At 44.2% G+C, this 17,960-nt stretch overlaps 1 protein-coding gene across 1 annotated transcript in view; it reads left to right on the top strand.

Annotated features, from left to right (window-relative positions):
• T265_07306 (hypothetical protein) overlaps positions 1-10,711 on the top strand; it is a gene marked incomplete at both ends in the record, with an annotated part of 28,048 nt that extends 17,337 nt beyond the window's left edge. The window contains 2 exons of the mRNA XM_009172793.1: positions 6,733-7,138; positions 10,319-10,711. Of these exons, the coding sequence (XP_009171057.1) occupies positions 6,772-7,138; positions 10,319-10,464 (513 nt within the window). The remainder of the gene's footprint in view (positions 1-6,732; positions 7,139-10,318) is intronic.
• Positions 10,712-17,960: the final 7,249 nt, after the last annotated feature.

Below are 17,960 nucleotides of genomic sequence, written 5' to 3'. Positions count from 1 at the left end.
AGAGCGCCCATATCGTCTGCTTACTAGATATTTATAAGCGAATACCTTAAAAAAGTTTAGACCCCACAGGCATTAAGAGGCAAGTAGTGACTCTTCCATGATCATGTCAGTCGCGAGCTGAACAGGAAAGGTGAAAGGGGACAGCCTTACTTGACAGCACTTGATGTGGTGAACTCGGGTGAGAGTATCCCGTAGATCTTCCACGGGAGTTGGCATACGGCACCTCAGTGAGGGTTGAGAGTTTTCGGAGGACACCTTTGCTCTAGACACTGCCATAATGCCTGACGTTCCACTGAGGCAAAAGCAACTTTCAAGCCAAGGAAGACAACCATTGTTTGGCGTTGGAAGCAGTGTCACTGCTCCAGAAACTGTCGGAGGGTTTATATGTGATCGATCCATCCTCCTGCAGGGCAGAACCCAGCTTGGTTTTCGTGAATCTGTCTCTCACTGTGTTCAATCAACCTCCAAACGATCAAATTAGAGAGCGCCTTCGATGCCACAGCTAATAGGCTAATACCACAGTGGTTTGGTGCAGTGTACCATAGATTCTCCACCTTGTTTGAACAGGGCTGGATACTGACCGTCCGGCCCTAGTGCATTCTAATGTTTTAGTACGGATATTTCGTACTTTATTTCTTCTTCCGGCGGGCGGTTAAGGTCTACATTCCATTCGCCCTTACGCACTATCTCACGATGTGTTACAGATGGCCTGCTAAACTTTTCTTTGAAGTTTCTGGCCCATCTTTCCAGTCGGTGTTTTGCGAGTGAATTATTGAGCCGCCTTTTTCACGTATCATTTCACTGACCGTTGCCTTCCTAGGGCCAGTCGATGTATGGTACGGCTGTTTTCGGTAACAAAACCCCTCTGTTTCCAGAACTTTCGATGTCCATCAGAGTTCTCGGTTTTTCCTCAGGCTCCCCACTATTTGGCGTTTGGGCGGTTTGCACGCGCCGTCCTACTCGTTACCTAATGGTATGAATTTTTTGGTATTAATCGTGATCAGCGAACCCAACGATATTCAGTGATCATTTGATTTTGTCGGAGAAGTTGGGCAGACATTACTGAATGCCCCTGGCTTGGCTATTTTCACATTTTCTTATGTTTCACCCACGTTCTTTGTATCAGTACAGTGTTGGTTTACTGTAGACACTTATTGAGCGAGCTGCTGATATGTGGTAATTTTTCGAAGGTGATGGATTATAATACTTCTCGCTGACTTGAGAGGGCCGGAAGGTAAAGGTAAAGGGCACTCAGATCTTGACAAGAGGACGATTAGGATCATCAACCAGAGCCTTTGGATCGAAAGTCTGGCTGCAGGGCGAGTGTCCTGCAGAAAGTAGAACATAAGGTTGACAGAAACTCGGGGACTGCGCCTACCTGATGAGCCCCAAGAAGAGCGAAACCGGTCGTGGGCTGTCGAAGAATTTTCAGCAACCTTATGGGTAGTGCATTACGAATATAGGTGTATCGCGATATCTCGAATGTCGTAGCAACGAAACATGAGACAACCTGGTGCAGCACATTCTGTTGCTTGGACACATCACAGACGAGAGATTCAGCTAGGTTCCAGGTGAGCCTGTCGCAAAACCAAATTTGTTTATAAATGAGTGTATTTCGCTAGTTTCAGTGCCTTTTGAAGGCGTTTTCATGTTAAGATTTTAAACACCGATGAAATGATCATAAAATCGAGCAAGCATTATTGACAAGAGCTCAAGATGGCTCAGTGGTTAACGCGTGACTTACCGATCCGAAGGTCCATTGTTCAAACCCAACCTCCGCATCTCGACTGCTCCTTTCTAGGCCTGGGAACTTGGCAGTATACCAGTCCTCGTATCATGTTAGCTAGGTACCGTAAGAGTGTTCCAGCGGGCGATTATTATTTTATGGTTATGCTTTGATAGGCATACAGCCTCCATTTTTACCTTTGATTGGGTCAAAAATTTTAACTGTTTGGGTAACGTTGCTTCAAATTTGTGGTGGGAGTAACCTGAATTAACTAGTTTGGGAAGAGCAGTTAAGCTGATTCATCTTGATTCCGACTCTGTTAAGCTGCGTTTTCAGAACTACGCATGATTAGATAAACTAAACTTGCCTTCGGTTTTCATGTCTCTAAGTCTTTAGGTCTATTGCCTAGTGTTAATACACGGTGGTTCTCGCCTGGCGTACTTACGTCGACCTCTGTTCTCCTATAACAATCATGGAGATGTCGGTTTCGACCTGTAGGAGGTTGGCCTCCTGGACGGTTTACAAATCTTGATTTAAACAGGATTTTCCCATGGCAAACATTACTGACTCGTGAAATAACGTTTACCTTCGGTAGTGATTCGAACGTAGTACGCTGTTGAACTTGTGGTCTTCTACACCTGAAATTGAACCCTGAAAACCGTGACAAACTCGTTACTACTCCAATTCTAGTCTCGTTTACTGCCTTATTAGCAGGGGCTCGGTCGCCAACCTATGCAAAACTGAGTGGTCAATGCGGCCTAGGGTGGTAGAACATGTCATTTCCTTCATGCAGAAGCTTTAAGCTCGATCTGCTAATCCCAGTTGTTTTCATGAGCAGTCATTATTATCAACCAGGCAATCGCATTCCAGCCAGTGTTCACTGAATTCGTCGGCCCTCCAGGTTGGGGGTTGGAACATGTGGCGACTTGTTCCGTAGAAATGGTAATGCATTTGCATTTCCCGCCAAACACCGCTGCCTTGCGGTTAGGCTTTTGAGTCAAAGGCTTTGGTTGAGGACCTTAATCGTCCTCCTGTCTAGGTGTGGGCGCCCTGGCAGTATCCCAGCCCACGTACAACCATGAATTGCACATACACAAATAAACTCATGTCACATCGGCCGTCGCGTGGTGATGATGATGATGAATTCGTCGGAAACTAGATACCATAACTATGTAAATGTGTGGAGTTGGTCATATCTCTGGAACTTCCTTTGTGATTAAATTGCTTCCTACATTGTGATTCTTTGACTTTTCTCTCTTGGTTTGCTGTCAGCTTCATGCTTTTGCATGTTCCGGCGGTGAAATAAACCGTATTTCTTGTTTATTTCAATACCGGAACCATTCTGTTACGATTTTTTCTGAGCATTCAAAACTTTTTTTTTCTACTGTATGAGGTATGTTCACGTGTCGTATTATGGTACCATAGAAATGACTAACCATATTGTTGATAGTGAGTTCGCACGTGATTCACCACAAACCACATTGATGTTTAGAGTCACGAGAGTTGTGGTTGACCACTGAAACCGTTTGTGCCAAAATTCTCTCGGTATATCTTTCGAGCGAATTGTGTCGGGTTTGGAAAGTTGTGGGATTACACCAAGTTTTGGTGTGTATGGTAGTCCTAAAGAAAGGGGTCACCACTGATAAGTAGCCTTCCTTCATGAGCAATATGTGATACAGCTCCAATGTACAAGGCTGCGAAAATTTGATCAAATAACAGTGGGAGCGTCTAGAAGTTAGTCCTTAAGACCTTTGACTTAGCTCGTTTCCTCGATTTTCAACATCACATGCTACATTGTTCAGTTTAGCTTTCTGAAATTCACATCCGAAGTTTCTTGGTGTTGCTTCAAGGCAAATTCATTGTTACATCTGCTAACAAGACTGTTCAATAAAGTAAAGGATGCATGGATATTTCACAACAGTTGATAATTGCATAACTACTAATGTCCGTACCACTGGCCTAAAAATACAATGTAAAGTCTAGCTTCGTGTTTTTTATCGCACTCTGAAAGTGACCTTAAAGATTGTCGAGTAGCTTTCAGTAGTTTCGAGTAATTTCAGCTAAGTGAACTGGATGTCGAAAAGTTTAAACGCCATGGATACTTTGATCTGTGTTCCTCTAACGCATGTCTTCCAAAGTTTTTCTGTGACTGTTGGACCGCGTGGGTTTCTGTACTGTTGGACAGTCAGCCAGTTTTACGGTCGTTGGAAAATACGCTCAGTTTTCAGGGCGAAAACTCTGTGGAGTCCTGGTTTGCCTTCCCTAGAGATGGGAATTACTGTAGGACCTGATGGGAAATGCTAGGCGTGGCCTCCAAATTTCTGTATTGATTGGTATCACGGTAGAAATCTGGCTCCGGGAACAGCCCTTAGAATAAATAGTCAATTTTTTGTCTTATTTTTTGATTCGCGTAGGATCGCTTTGTACTTTAGAAATTGTGTTAAGTGTTAGCAGTTGAAATCGTGTCGAAATATTGAGTGCGTTTATTAGTTGTTAATCAGGTGGCTGTTGATATGTTCGCCGAGCTTGGCAGTTAACTTGCAAACGTTTCGTCATCAAACGAGGGGACATCGTCAGTGTGTGGTTGGGTACAAGATGCGCAGTGTATGATCCTTATTCCACGACATTCAGTTTGCCTCCTTTTTTTCTTGATTGGCGAAATTTTTTTACATATGATATCAAAACGTTGAGGCACACAAGTGGCGTCTACTTCATTACTCATCCTGGCAAAGTGGAAAAGCTAACGGCTGCATCAATTTTCAATGTGTAATCAGAATAATTTCGCGGCGTTGTGAAGTATCTTACTCGAAACATTCTAAACTTAAGCTTGCTTGAATGCTCAGTAAGCGAGCACGGTTGATCCAGTGAACTAACTGTGTGATATAATGAACCGCGAGTGGGACTGACCTACAACATGCTCTAACACCTTCCATTTGGAAGGCAGCAGCAGCTATGCGGTCTTGAGGTGCACAAATGAATGACCACCATAAGCGTGCAAATTCCCTGTGCACCGGATTACCACTACAGCTGTTGGGTGAGATGGCTTAGTGGTCAGAGCGCGAATTTACTGACTGGAAGGTCCGTGGTTGAAACCCGACATCTGCCTTCGACCTCCCGCGACCTGGCAGTATGCCAGCCCTTATGCTTCCTTCTGGTGGCATGGCAGCTAGGCACCAAGATGGTGTTACAGCTGAACGATTATCTGGTACTTTTTTCCGAGTACAATCGGGTGCCTATATCAGTCCAAAGATCTTCCTTTGCTCATAAACTGAATGCCTCCGTTGAATTTAGCAAGATTTCGGAAATGAATGCGATTATCAGGTTTCTGGACGGATGGATCCCACGGTACCAGATCCTATGAGCAAACTGGAACGTTCTGCCTAGGCACCGTTTACAGCAGAGTTTCCACAACCACATACAAATAGCAAACAAAGTCAACTAACCTAGAACTACTACTGCGAAATAAAGTGAGACACTTCCAACACAATGAATTTCCAAAACGATGAGAAAAAGCTTCACGCAACTTAGAGGCCAAACAATAGACTTTTTTGGTGGAACTTTTCGTCAGACTAGATTTCTTGATAGGTTTGTTCGATATACAAAGACTACCTGATATCAATTTCACAGTAACTGCAGAATGGACGCGTTTGTTCAGACTTGTCTTTCAAAGGGGAACCTACAGCTAGAAAGCCGCCTAATGGGTTGAGAAAAACCTGCTGCTCACCAAACTCGATGTTGGTCTTCATAACCCTGCTAAGTTTGAGTCCTGTGGTAGTCTATCTTTGTTTTCTTCATTTTTCCGTGCCTACTCTTTTATCTGTTGTTTGTCAAGCTGGCTACGTTTGGAAAGCATCTCGTGGGCTGCCTGAAAGAACCTGAAAGGACGTTTTCCAAAGTGTCGTGCACGACGATGCAAGACCGATTTCCAGTACAGTCAAATCGGACGTCATCACATCATGTCGCGTCTCTGTTCACTAAACTACAAAACTTCTGGCTGTGCACGCATGAGTGGGAGAGGTGAGAAAAAGTAATAGTTCAGCTGTAGCACCCCCTTTCGGCGAGTATCTAGGAGACAGGTAATACTTCTTCCTGTTGAGCCTTCTGTGCCATTGTATTGGCTATCTATTCCTCGCTCTCGGTTTAGCACAGTCGTCTGCAACTGAACAAAACCAAATAAGGGTAACTGAGAAGCTTGTGAAAACGCTCCCGATAATTTATCGACTGTGACCATCCGAAACATCTGTGGAGGTTTTGTTCAACGCCCAACATGTTTTCTGTTGCTTGGAGCTCTGTACGATGTTGAGGATGTCACTGGTACCACATCTCCAAAGAATTGTCTGTCCATCTGCGAAAATGCCGCCGGTGGCAATTTCGTTCGGACAACTACGCTCCACAGTATTCTTGAACTCACATATCCTTTCTCCTGCCTTAGCAGTCAGGTACTAATGTTCCGGTCCATCCAAAATGGTTGAGTCAGAACTGAATCATCGTTCAAAGGAAACCGAATAAAGTTAGGATTTCATATGCCGCGACTGGCTACACGCATATAAGTCAATTGCTGTGTTACAGTTATTTAATGACGAGTACGCGTCCATTAGGCAAAAACATTCGTCAGTTAAACCCGCGAATGTTACAAGCCACGTACGAGGTCATTTGCTGACACTGACCCGTCGTTGCTTCCGCTTCTGTGTTTAAAACATCTCAGCTTGATTTTACTCGTTCACTACCATATGGTAGTTGATTTAATCGCGAGATGAAGTGGTCGGGTCGACAGCCGAATCAACCACTACAGGGGCCGGAAAAACAGTGTACTTAGGGTACGGCAGCGAGGCATCGGAGTTGAACACTGATGTCATGCTGACGATGACGATTACAAGTGCGGCCACTGTGATATTCGGTTCAGTCGGGGTCATCATCAGCCGAATGCGCATCTGTGCATTGAAACGGTTGCTGTTTCCGTGTTACCTCGTGTGTAATTCATTTATTGCTGTTTCTCGATTTTTCAGCTTTCCTTTCATTTTCTGTGATTGATTTTACTGAAACCAATGTCAGGACCACCTCTGGGTTTCGGGTGGGCTACCCAGCAAGATTTCCCCGCATCTGGCCAAACTCCCTATGGCGTCCCAGGACAACCCTATGTTACTCCCGGGTTTGGTCAACCTGGAACCGGGTGGCAACCGGAAGAGACACCGTATTGTCCACCACCCGCAGGTGGGATCGGGTTCGACTTCATGACTAATAATCAACCATCTGCTCCTCCTATGTCACCGGACCAGCCATTCACAGCACCAAGTCAACCTGATGTTCTTTCAAATCCGACGTCGGAGGTTGAAGCAGCTCGAACCATTCGCATTGTTCCGGCACCCAAAGGTTCATCTGGTCCTGCTAAATCTTCTGTTAATGATCTACCCAGTGAGCTTTAGCAAATTATGATTCACTTCGATTTTTCTTATGTGACGGTCAAGGTCCTAACGTGTTTTTTCTCTCGATAATTTTATTGTTCACATATCAATCCCCGACATACCCAAAGTGCACCAACCATGTTTTGAATCGAGGTAATACGGCACATTTGGTACACATTGCGGAAGAGATTATGGAAGTACAATCATTATTTTTGGTGCTGTCATGACTCATTTGGGTGTACCCAGTCGTCGCGCATACTTTTTGTGGCTTGAGTGTCGCGATGTCATGATTGGCTCTTTCTGGGTTGCGGAGGTATAGCTGACTGCATTGTTGATAAGTGTGAAAGTAAAAGCATTTGGGCTGCTTAGTCACGTGTTCTTTGTCATGGTAACCAACTAGCATGATTTGTATGCACATGATTTGTTTGGTTCCGTTCGATGTGATCTCGCTGATCACTAACAATTTCGGGTCTTTGCCGCGTGGCGGACTCGAGACTTGTTTGCAGGGCCATCTAGTTACTTTGTTGTTCGAGATGCTGTTGCCACGTAAATCGAAGTATCCATCGAAGGGCTGGTTTTAACGCGCGAACTGACCAGTTTTTGATATGGATTTGTATTGGGATTTCGTGTAATGATAGTCGGACGACTATCAGAGCGATCTGGAATATTGATCAGTAATTGCTAGGTTGAGTGAACTGTACTATGTATATTGTCAAATAAGACGAAATATCCAGGGAATAGAAGGGTGAAAAACGGAAAGTCTGGTTGGTTGGGATTGCAACGACGGACTGCTGTCCCCTCTCCACTTCAATGGAATGCTTCAACTTCTCCGTCGTTGGGCGCACAAGTTCGCCCCGGAGGGTACTCTGAAACGCACTGAAATTTGTCTCTGATCTGATGACTAGACTCAGTCATTTCACTCCTATTTTCCGGTACGGTTGTACTTAAAATGCACGTCAAGCTTGATGGAAACTAAACTTTTCAACATAATCTTATACAGTACTGATTTAGATTTTTAAGCAAAGGGATATTCGACTATGAAGCATTTAGATTAGGCAGGGCGCTTCACCAAACGGGACACTATTGACCACACGCTGACACTTCTGCGCGCACACAAGTGTCCAACAGTATTAGTCCCATGGGTTGGTTGACCCCAGCTCCCTAATAATTGGACTATGGGAATCTTACTCTAAAGTGTTTACTCGTATAGATTCAACGAAATTTCTGGCGTTTTTGGTGTTTGGAACAACGCTTTCTGAATGGCTACTCATAATTCTCACTTTGGCCACGCACCTAGGGCCTCAGCTTTGCATGCGGAACTGTCCATGTACAAAGTTACTCAAAGACCACATCCTTCTCGGGGCAGCATGTCACCCGTGATGTAGGTAAATACCGGTCCGAATAATTTTGCTCTGTACTTGGAAATACCCTTGGGAGGTACCACCGCGTTGCGACAAAACCGATCACTTGCATACCCAATGAAGACCTAATAGTCTTGGCTGCGTACAAGAGATTAGGAAAGAAAATCTCATATAAAGAGGCATCGTCCAATACTGTATGACAGTATTTACCGTTTACAGTAAATGCAAGCACTGCTGGGTCCAACAAGTACCAATATCTCTCTATCTCGCCGCAGATTACGAAGTACAGTGGGATCATGCAATAATTTCAGCCGTCCAAGCGTGCTAAGCTATCCGATCCCAGCATTTTATTTGAGATGGAATAACCCCTGTGAATATCTGTCAGGGTAGCTATTTTCATGACGAGTTCGTAAATAGGAGTTATCTTCGCGTGCACAATGCAATTTATGTACTGTCACCATTTGCGAACAGCACTTTGTCTAGCTGCCTGCACTGGCTCCCTCGTGCAATACGATTAGAGCAGTTCTCTTTTAGGCCTGCGTCCGCAACCATTGTGACAACACTGCTTAGAGCAACGTATACCGTTTATGATTCCATCCTCAATTATTTTGTTTATTAGTAAACAGATTTGCCAACTGTAACCTACATTTTGATTCACACTCTTATTCACTGTGATCAGCGGAAGATACGAAAATTTAATGTATGTGTAAATTTGATCTTTTACTCTACTCGCTCGTCCAAAATGATTCCCGTAGTTGGAATGGAGCAGATTTTGCTGCAAAGATTCGCAGGTACTATTCGCATGCACGGGAGCGTAGGTAACCACCGGATGTAACGCGACCCCAGGTTTTTCATCATTTATCAAAATGAAATCTTAGGAGGACGTAGGAGATAACTAAGTCGCGAAATTTCCATCGATTGTCGCAGCTATAAAGTACATTATTTGGCTTTAAGTGAGGCTGAAGATCCTGGTTATTGTAGTGTTAAATAGAGTATCAGATATTCACAAACAACACAGATCAACAGTACAAAAGCAGAGGCAGAAGCGGCTGAACTACCGAGTCAAGCCAAGGTCGAAACAGGTGAAATCACGTCCGACGGAGGATTGTTGGCTGTTTCCGGAGACGACGGGCGCAGCGCGGACAATCGACGAGCAAAATGCTGGGATAAATTAGTTGGAGTTGAAAGTGAACGTAAATCCACAATGCTGTTAGTGTAATTTTCTATCCGTGCTAGTACATGGATGGTGGACTTGCTAGTCGCGCTTCGTAGTTTTTCTTGTTCTTGGCACCGGAATGCCCAACACAAATAGAGCAGGTATCACTATGACGGCTTTTCTTCCGTTTTTGGCGCATATAACTGCGAATCTTGACTAGTTTTGATTGAATCGTATGGTAGCACTAGGTGAAGTACTTGATCACCGGTTACGCTAGATGACTGATTCAGTGGACACTTGGTGAATGCCTGTTTGGAGCCGCTCCTAATGGCCCAGAAGAACAGAAAATTCCTCCATCTACACTCGTTCTTGTTGGAGGGTCAATCAAATAATGAGGTTTCTATCACCTAGGAAAGCAGGCTGACAGATTCATCAGCTGTCAAATCCGAATAATGCCTAGTTTTGCTCAGTGGTACGCCTGAGTAGCTTTTGGTGGGTCGGTGTAGTCAGGCCCTCGTGCACACATTTGGCGTTTTTTTCTGGCTACTCATCAGTAGGTAATTTTAATACCGAGAACCCCGAAACCCGTTTCCACCGTATTTTGCTCGGCGCCTTAAAGATAGCTTAAAATTGAACTTATCCCTTTTGATTTTCCCACTATATTCGAAAACAGATCAATCTAGCGAAGAAGGTGATTCACACCGCAGTACCAGTCGTTATCAAGAAGGACTGAAGAACATGGCGGATCTCATGACTGATGTTGATCTTACCGAAGACGTTATGGGCTCCGTGAAGAATCGGTTTGACTTGAATCGATAAACCAAGTGCCTCTCACAATTGCCTTCGAGATTACACAGCTTTCGTGGTGCTGTTCTTACGCACCTGCTAATATACTTTTCGCACAACCTGAGTGTTGATACAGAACTTTGGAAGATTCTATTTTCTTGTCAATCAATTTTTCTGCCCATTTGGTTATCCATGAATTGGCGTCAGCCACGGTAGCGCCTTGTTTATTTCTGTGATTTACCTTTCATCATGGCTGGTTATGTTGCACCACATGACTGCTTTCAATAACACTGTTTTTTTCATGTATTGTTGATCTGAGGTGGGAGGACGGGGTGAATGTATCTGGTTTTGTGTCAACTTTCATCCTGATTGTCTGGACGGAGGTGTAAGCACTTTGGAATGATTGTGGTAAGCTAGAACTAGGTCCCATCCCCATCCATTTCTATTCTTTTCTTCAACGGAAGACTTCAAGCAAATTATGTTTATATGGCGGCGAAGCATCAGTGTCCATGGTGGTGATCTGTGTACGCTGTCTGCCTGCTGTGGGTCGCAATTTCTACACCAGTCCCTTGGCTTACTGTCCCGCCCACTATGGTGTATCAAAAGACACGGTATCTTTTAACTAGACAAAGAGCACTTTGGAATGATTGTGGTAAGCTAGAACTAGGTCCCATCCCCATCCATTTCTATTCTTTTCTTCAACGGAAGACTTCAAGCAAATTATGTTTATATGGCGGCGAAGCATCAGTGTCCATGGTGGTGATCTGTGTACGCTGTCTGCCTGCTGTGGGTCGCAATTTCTACACCAGTCCCTTGGCTTACTGTCCCGCCCACTATGGTGTATCAAAAGACACGGTATCTTTTAACTGAGACAAAGAGAGATACATAGCTACAACTGTATTTATGGGATTATCACAGAATTCCCCACAAGAATCTTCATGATGAGGCGAGATGAGTCCAGCTAGAATTGCTTGATTCCTATTGGCTCACATTCTTACCGTGTCCTCGTTTGATTGGTAGCCAGTTAGCGGCATATTCTCGGTTTTTTTTTCGAGCGACTTTCCCAACAGTATTGAACAGAAAGGGATGACACCAGAATATTTTTTTCCATATGAAAGTGCTAATCTGCAAGGAAGGGCAGTGGATGACCTTGAAACCTCCTATGGAGTACTGCAGGACAAAAATAAAGTCGATTGAATTAGTTAATTTGTGAACTGCGTAAAGAGTGAAAGAAGTCCCGAAGTTTGGTGAATGTTATGATTTGATGATAGGTGACCGGTTGCGGTACAAACGGCGAAACACAGACAGTAAGGACAGGCCAGAATCGAGCTGGTATGAACGGTCAAAACGGTTGGAGAGAAATTTCGAGAATGTACTCTTGAAGGTGTGTAGCGAATAACTCAACATGCCGGCTGGTGGACGTCATTCAGGGAAATCACGTGTATGCGCACGTTGAGTGAAACAGTGCTAACAATTACTAAAGTGCCGAAAAACCGTATGTAGTGAATTTCATACTGCTTTGCATTGCTGCAGCTCATGCTTACAATTTGACGGAAAACGAGTAAGGCATGAATGTGTAGATATAGGTGGATGTGAACGAATGCAGCAACATTAGGAGCAAATAAATCCTAGAGAAGCTTGTGTTAACTTATGACTAGCTGGGATTTTCACATCTGGCGCCTACCACCATAGACTGTCCAAACAAGACCCCCCCTGGATGGGCCATTCCACTTCCGCCGTAGGAATTACTATCAATCTACGCTACTGCCTCCACCTCGGAGCGTCCACAATCTTGTTTCTCGACGGGTTGTTTTCTCCCCTGAAGAAAGGCAAGACCATGGTGGTCTATAGGAAAGTGGGACAAAAAGCACATGGCAAAGATTAGTTGGCAGTTTCGCTCGCAAGCCGACATAATGGTTTCCGGACTGCACGAAACTGGGTTAAATTGGCTGGATAATCCAAGTGTTGAATTCTATTTTCACTAATCAAGAAGTTGGGCTATTCGTTTCAAAAATATGATAAAAAATCGGTTCGTTTGTTGATGGGTGTCGATCGTTTACCGGAACTTTCTGAATCGATTACTTATCGAATGTTGAGCTTATTCTTTCACTGCAACAGGCAATATCTGGCTTGAGTTTCTCTCCAAATTCTGGCTAAAAATTCACTCGACATCGACAATAAAGACCATACGTGAGTACTAATGGTTAACTGACACGTGACTGAGAATAAACGTCTCAGCAAGAATCAAGAACAAAGGAGATGGAGGCCTACTGCAAGTAGTCTAATCCCTTGGAGAGGATGAACAAGGGCAACTTACTGCATCTGAGTGTTATGTCGGTGTGAGAAGTCATCGGTCCGGCAACTTTTTCGAGCCCCATATGCGAGCTCGGAGAACGCTTCGCGTGGTCGTAGTGGACTGGCTAGGAAGTGGTAGCATACTCGCTACCAAGGCTAATTGGGTAACATTTTGTGTTGAATTTTCAGCCGCGGGCAAACAAAAGCCACGAAGGCGTTAAGCATCCACCGGAATCCCTTAGATTGTAAATACTGTGCCGTCACTTGTTCACCGCAAAATTTTCGGAAGCGAAAGAGTAGAGTGGGAAAAAGGTTTCCTTGGTCGACACTGGTTTGGCATACATAAAACATATCGAAAACAACCTGATAAGCCTTGTTTGTTGCTTTAGCGTTTCCCATTTTCTAACCTTTAGCCGCAACGCGCTGCCGTCAACCAAACACTGCTATGTTGCGAAGACACCGATGATCAAGTTTTAGTGGACAGCACACAGGCAAGTATTCTTTCAACATCGGTTTTTATCTGCACCTCTTTTCCGACGTTTTACGACCAGTGCCCGCTTCGTACACAGGTGAGTAGATCTTTCATCGCAAACCGTTAGCACTGTGACCTTGGATGAAAGATGATAATCGAGGGGCGAATATTTTCTGGTACGAATTACTGTGAAAGCTTATCAGTTTTAGGTGACGATGTTGTTGTGACGGGCTAAGATTAACTTGGACATGAATACAGACTTTAATAAGTGTACTTTAAAAAACCAGACCAAAATGAGCGAGAGACCGCAAACAAATTTAGGTGATTGGTTAATTCAAACAGTTTGCCTCAAGACAACAATTGAAAGATTGAATGCATTCAACGTGAGCTGTACTAGATTTATATCGAGATACACTCAATCGAAAACGGCAGAATATTCTGTGGAAATAAAATATCACCGCAAGCTCAGACCATGCTCTGTGCATTTCTTGCGACCTGGTAGACTATAAATTGCCCTGAATATAGTCCCAGTAGAGGCCAAAAAAGCTGATCCCTTCGTAGTGTCATCTTTTCGAGAAGATTACTCTATCTAGTTATGCGTCCACAGAAGGTGTTCGGAAGGTTTGTGAATAATTCATTCTCAAGGCCTTAGACTATTCATAAGAGCACACTAGACTGCATGAAACAAGATCAACTTGTGAAAGTGTTCATAACATGTATATACGCGAACTAGTTAGCCCGTTTCTTTAACATTCATGCCTAGCAATATCAATGGGTGGAGAGCTCTAGTTCACCGAAAGTTGAACATACGCAAACCAACATGACTTATACAGCTTAAGAGCGCGAAATGCCGACCAGAAGGTCCATGGTTCAGACCAAACTTGAGCGATTCCGAATGCTCCTGTCTAAGCCTGGGCTACCTGGCATTACCTCTGTCCTCGTGATTCCTCTGGTTAGCGTGGCAGCTCGGCACCGACAGGGTGTTACAGCCGAACGATTATTTCTTTATTGTATAAGCATAAAACTATAGGTCACTCAAGCGTCTTTTCCGCATCGTTGAATTGTTATATCGGGGTAAGTTGTCGTTCAGGGGGTTATCTCTCTCTAAGTTACAAGGACCCAGTCTAGTCAACTGTGTGCCTGCCGATTCCACTGTATCCATTATACGTTTCCCAATAAGGCGAAACAAATCTACATAGGAAGAATGGCTGCAGCGAATGAAGCCGATATGTTCGAACCACCCTTGAAGCCCACCTCATTTATGGTTCTGTTCTTCCATAGGTCAAATCCGTCAAACGATCAGCACCTTGTCTTCTGAAGCAGCTACCCTTCTAAATGTTGGTTCTTCGCGTTTATGCTTAACCATTTTTTGGACTTCCTAGTTTTTGATGTTTCCACGCACTGTTGTAATTAGCCGGTTTCCCGCGAATGATATCCACGATGAAATGTATGATGTGACGCGACTCCCTTGCATCCATTGTTAGGAATAGCTTTGTAGTGTTGCACTTGAATCCCCACTATCATAGCACGTCAGCAGTGCATTTATTGCGTACACTAGATGTCAAGGTCACTGGCATTTCAACAGGTCGAGTTTCTAGAATACCAGTGGAGTTAGAGTGTTGGATAGACCATTCTGAGGATTGGTCCTATACTTTTGTGTTTCACCTGCTGTATTTGTGTCAAACAGTGCACAACTCCGTGTGAATGGAAGAAATGGAGAGCCCTCAGCAGGTACCTGATTTTTATCATGCTCTTGACTTTCTTTTGCATTTGTCCTATGTCGCATGCTATCGGAGAGGGGAGCCATATGGATCAACAAGATGACTAGATCAAACAAGGTAATACCGTGGTGGCGTAGTTAGTGTTTGGTCGATGTTCTTGGAGTTGTCTGTCGCGCAGCACTTGACCACGTCAAGTGTCCCTCGGTTTGACAGTGCGGAAGGCTAAAAACTGGGTTGCTTTACCAACCTGTTGAAGTGGCATTGAACAGAATCATATTGTGACATTATTCCTCCCTTGAGCAACTTGGAGACTGATGGCAGTGTGAAGAGTTTCGGTAATTTCAACTGAGGTTTTGTCCAGTACATGAAGTCAGTCTATGCTGAAGAGCCCAGAATCACTGAACAGCTGTTTCATCCTTGTTGAGAATCATCAGCGATACGATCCTACGAACATTATTCCTCCCTTGAGCAACTTGGAGACTGATGGCAGTGTGAAGAGTTTCGGTAATTTCAACTGAGGTTTTGTCCAGTACATGAAGTCAGTCTATGCTGAAGAGCCCAGAATCACTGAACAGCTGTTTCATCCTTGTTGAGAATCATCAGCGATACGCATCCTACGAACCCGCAACCTCCCTCCTAATGGTCAGGAACAGCTAACCATCACTTTTGTTGACCCACATTTAGGAGCGTTTCCAGACTGTCCCTTCTCCTCAGACCATCTCTAATGTTGTTCTCTTTGGATTGTGGAATCAGCTACTTTTGATCGCTGCGCTGTTTACGTTCATTTTCAGGACCCTGCTGAAGTTCACTTTCTTGGCCTATGGAGTGCGACGAAAAAAACGACAATGCAGTTAATCACTTAGACCTGTGTGACGCAGCATGGCTTAATCGCAGCGGGTGTCTAGTCCACTCTTGTTTTTAATAACTCGGAATTCACCCCGACGGTTGTACAGCAAATGTCAGTAACATTCAGCCAAAATGTTCAGATAGCCGTGAACAACGCATAGTTTGTGATATGGTAAGACTACATATTCGTTCTGGAAGCGGTAGAGAGCCTTTTGGATATGTTTACCACCCAAAGTCTTTTTCACGCTGCTGTATCGTAATGAATATATTCATTTCTGACACTTGACATATAGTTCCCACCGCTGATTGTTGTCGGGGCACTAGGGACATTTCGCCATTGTTTTGGGCGGACCATCGTGAGGATATTCTGGAGGCGGAAACTCCACTTGGGCACCTAGTGTTCCTTCCTTGGAGAGCGATGCCATAAACACTTTCTTATCCGATGTGGTCTTGTGCGAATGAAACTGAACTCTCAGGCTGTTCATCTTATACCGCCCATAAGATGGTCTCCCATCAGATACGACCTAATGTGAATGCTCCTCTTTCTGTGGAGAGATTGCTGTACCTTGGATGTGGAACCAGTTGTGACCGCAAGTAGGCAGTTCAAGACCATCTGTCAACAAGTGGAGCGGGGATTCGGCGTCCTAGTGCAAAGTAAAAATTCTCATTAGGAAATACATCTAACACTGCAAACACTCGAAGTGTTGCATACTTTGAATTGTTCGCAACCTCATGAAAGTAGGTTGCGATCTGTCAAGTATCGTATGTGAGGTGGCTTTTGTGCGGCACGTTCAATTGAAGAATATCATAAACGAGAGATTCAGTAGTCCCCCATTAAAACCAAATTGATGTGCAAATGAGGCTATTTCGCGAATACAGGCACCTTTGGAAAATGAACAAGACCTGATGGAGCACGAATGTGGCGCCAAAACGCGTAGTGGATTGTTGTTCCTGGATTGCTCACACTTCCATTTCATCGTTATGACCACGAAGCTACCCCACTTTGGTTCACCATGTTTTTGCACTGTGCTGGAGAGCTCGCGGTACAGTTGGTCCTCTCTGGGGAGATGAATTTCGGTTAGTTCACAAAAAGTATAACGGATTAGGGAAACCTTGAAAAACAGGATACACGGTCGGAAGAGCTCTTGAAGCATGTTTTGGCCAAAGTGGCAGAGTAGACCGAAAAACCACTAGTCCCGTTGTGCAACCGTGAATTCGTGAATGACCCGACAGACGTTTGTGATGTGGCGTTTGTCTTTTTGCATTCAGTCAGTATGAGATTACCTGCTCTGTAGAAAGACGAAGACCGACTCGGTATCCGGCTCTTAGCAGTGACAGCATTAAAACCTGTCAACACAGATTCCCACGAATCACTGATGCTGCAATACTTCCTCACACCACGCCTGACTAGTCCAGTCGATCGCCCTGGTTCTGATTCACAGGTTCGCGCAAGCTACAACTGCATTTGGGAATAAATTGAAAGTGAGAAATTGTGTATCTCGAATATTGGTCGCAAGACATTTAGAATGAGAGGCGTACGACACGGGCTAAAAACACAGTCGTACTCCACAGATGATTTTTGCACGCGTTTTTATTAGTTCCGTTAAAAGAGGCCACTTCTAGTCCGTATCTGTAAGTGGTCTCTACGGCCTTCAAACGATATTTTGTTCCTACAATCAGTACCTAATTTTTGTCTGACAAGTATTTCAGGAAATGCTTCTTTCAAGCTATTACCGGACAGTTCCTTCTTCAAGAAACGTGACAGCAGAATCTTGTGTTGCTGTTAACTAGACTTATGTGTATTAAAGGTGAATGAATTAGTTACAGAGCATCAAGGTACTACGATAAATTCGGAACCTACTTATTCTCGAAAGCGCAGCGAATAAGCCACACTAAGTCTTTTCCGTAACAGGTTCATCAACAGACAAGCCCGCATAGTTCGTTGTACTGACAGACATCCAGGTAACCTCGAGTTGATCGCCCTGGAATGTGATTCTTCTTTTCTCACAAGAACATACTGAAACTAATACCTAGACCATTTGGGAAGTGACGGAGATTAAGGCGGAGCTAATGACCGATTGGTCTGCGGTTCGAGGCCCTACCTTAGCTTTTCGGTTCCTCCCAGCTTGGGATGGGTAACCGGATAGTGTAGATCAAACAACTTCGGGTATTCCAAAATTTGTTTTCAACAATGA

Source organism: Opisthorchis viverrini (genome assembly GCF_000715545.1).
Source record: "Opisthorchis viverrini unplaced genomic scaffold opera_v5_165, whole genome shotgun sequence".
Taxonomy (NCBI): domain Eukaryota; kingdom Metazoa; phylum Platyhelminthes; class Trematoda; order Opisthorchiida; family Opisthorchiidae; genus Opisthorchis; species Opisthorchis viverrini.
This window is presented reverse-complemented; position numbering and strand designations above follow the sequence as displayed.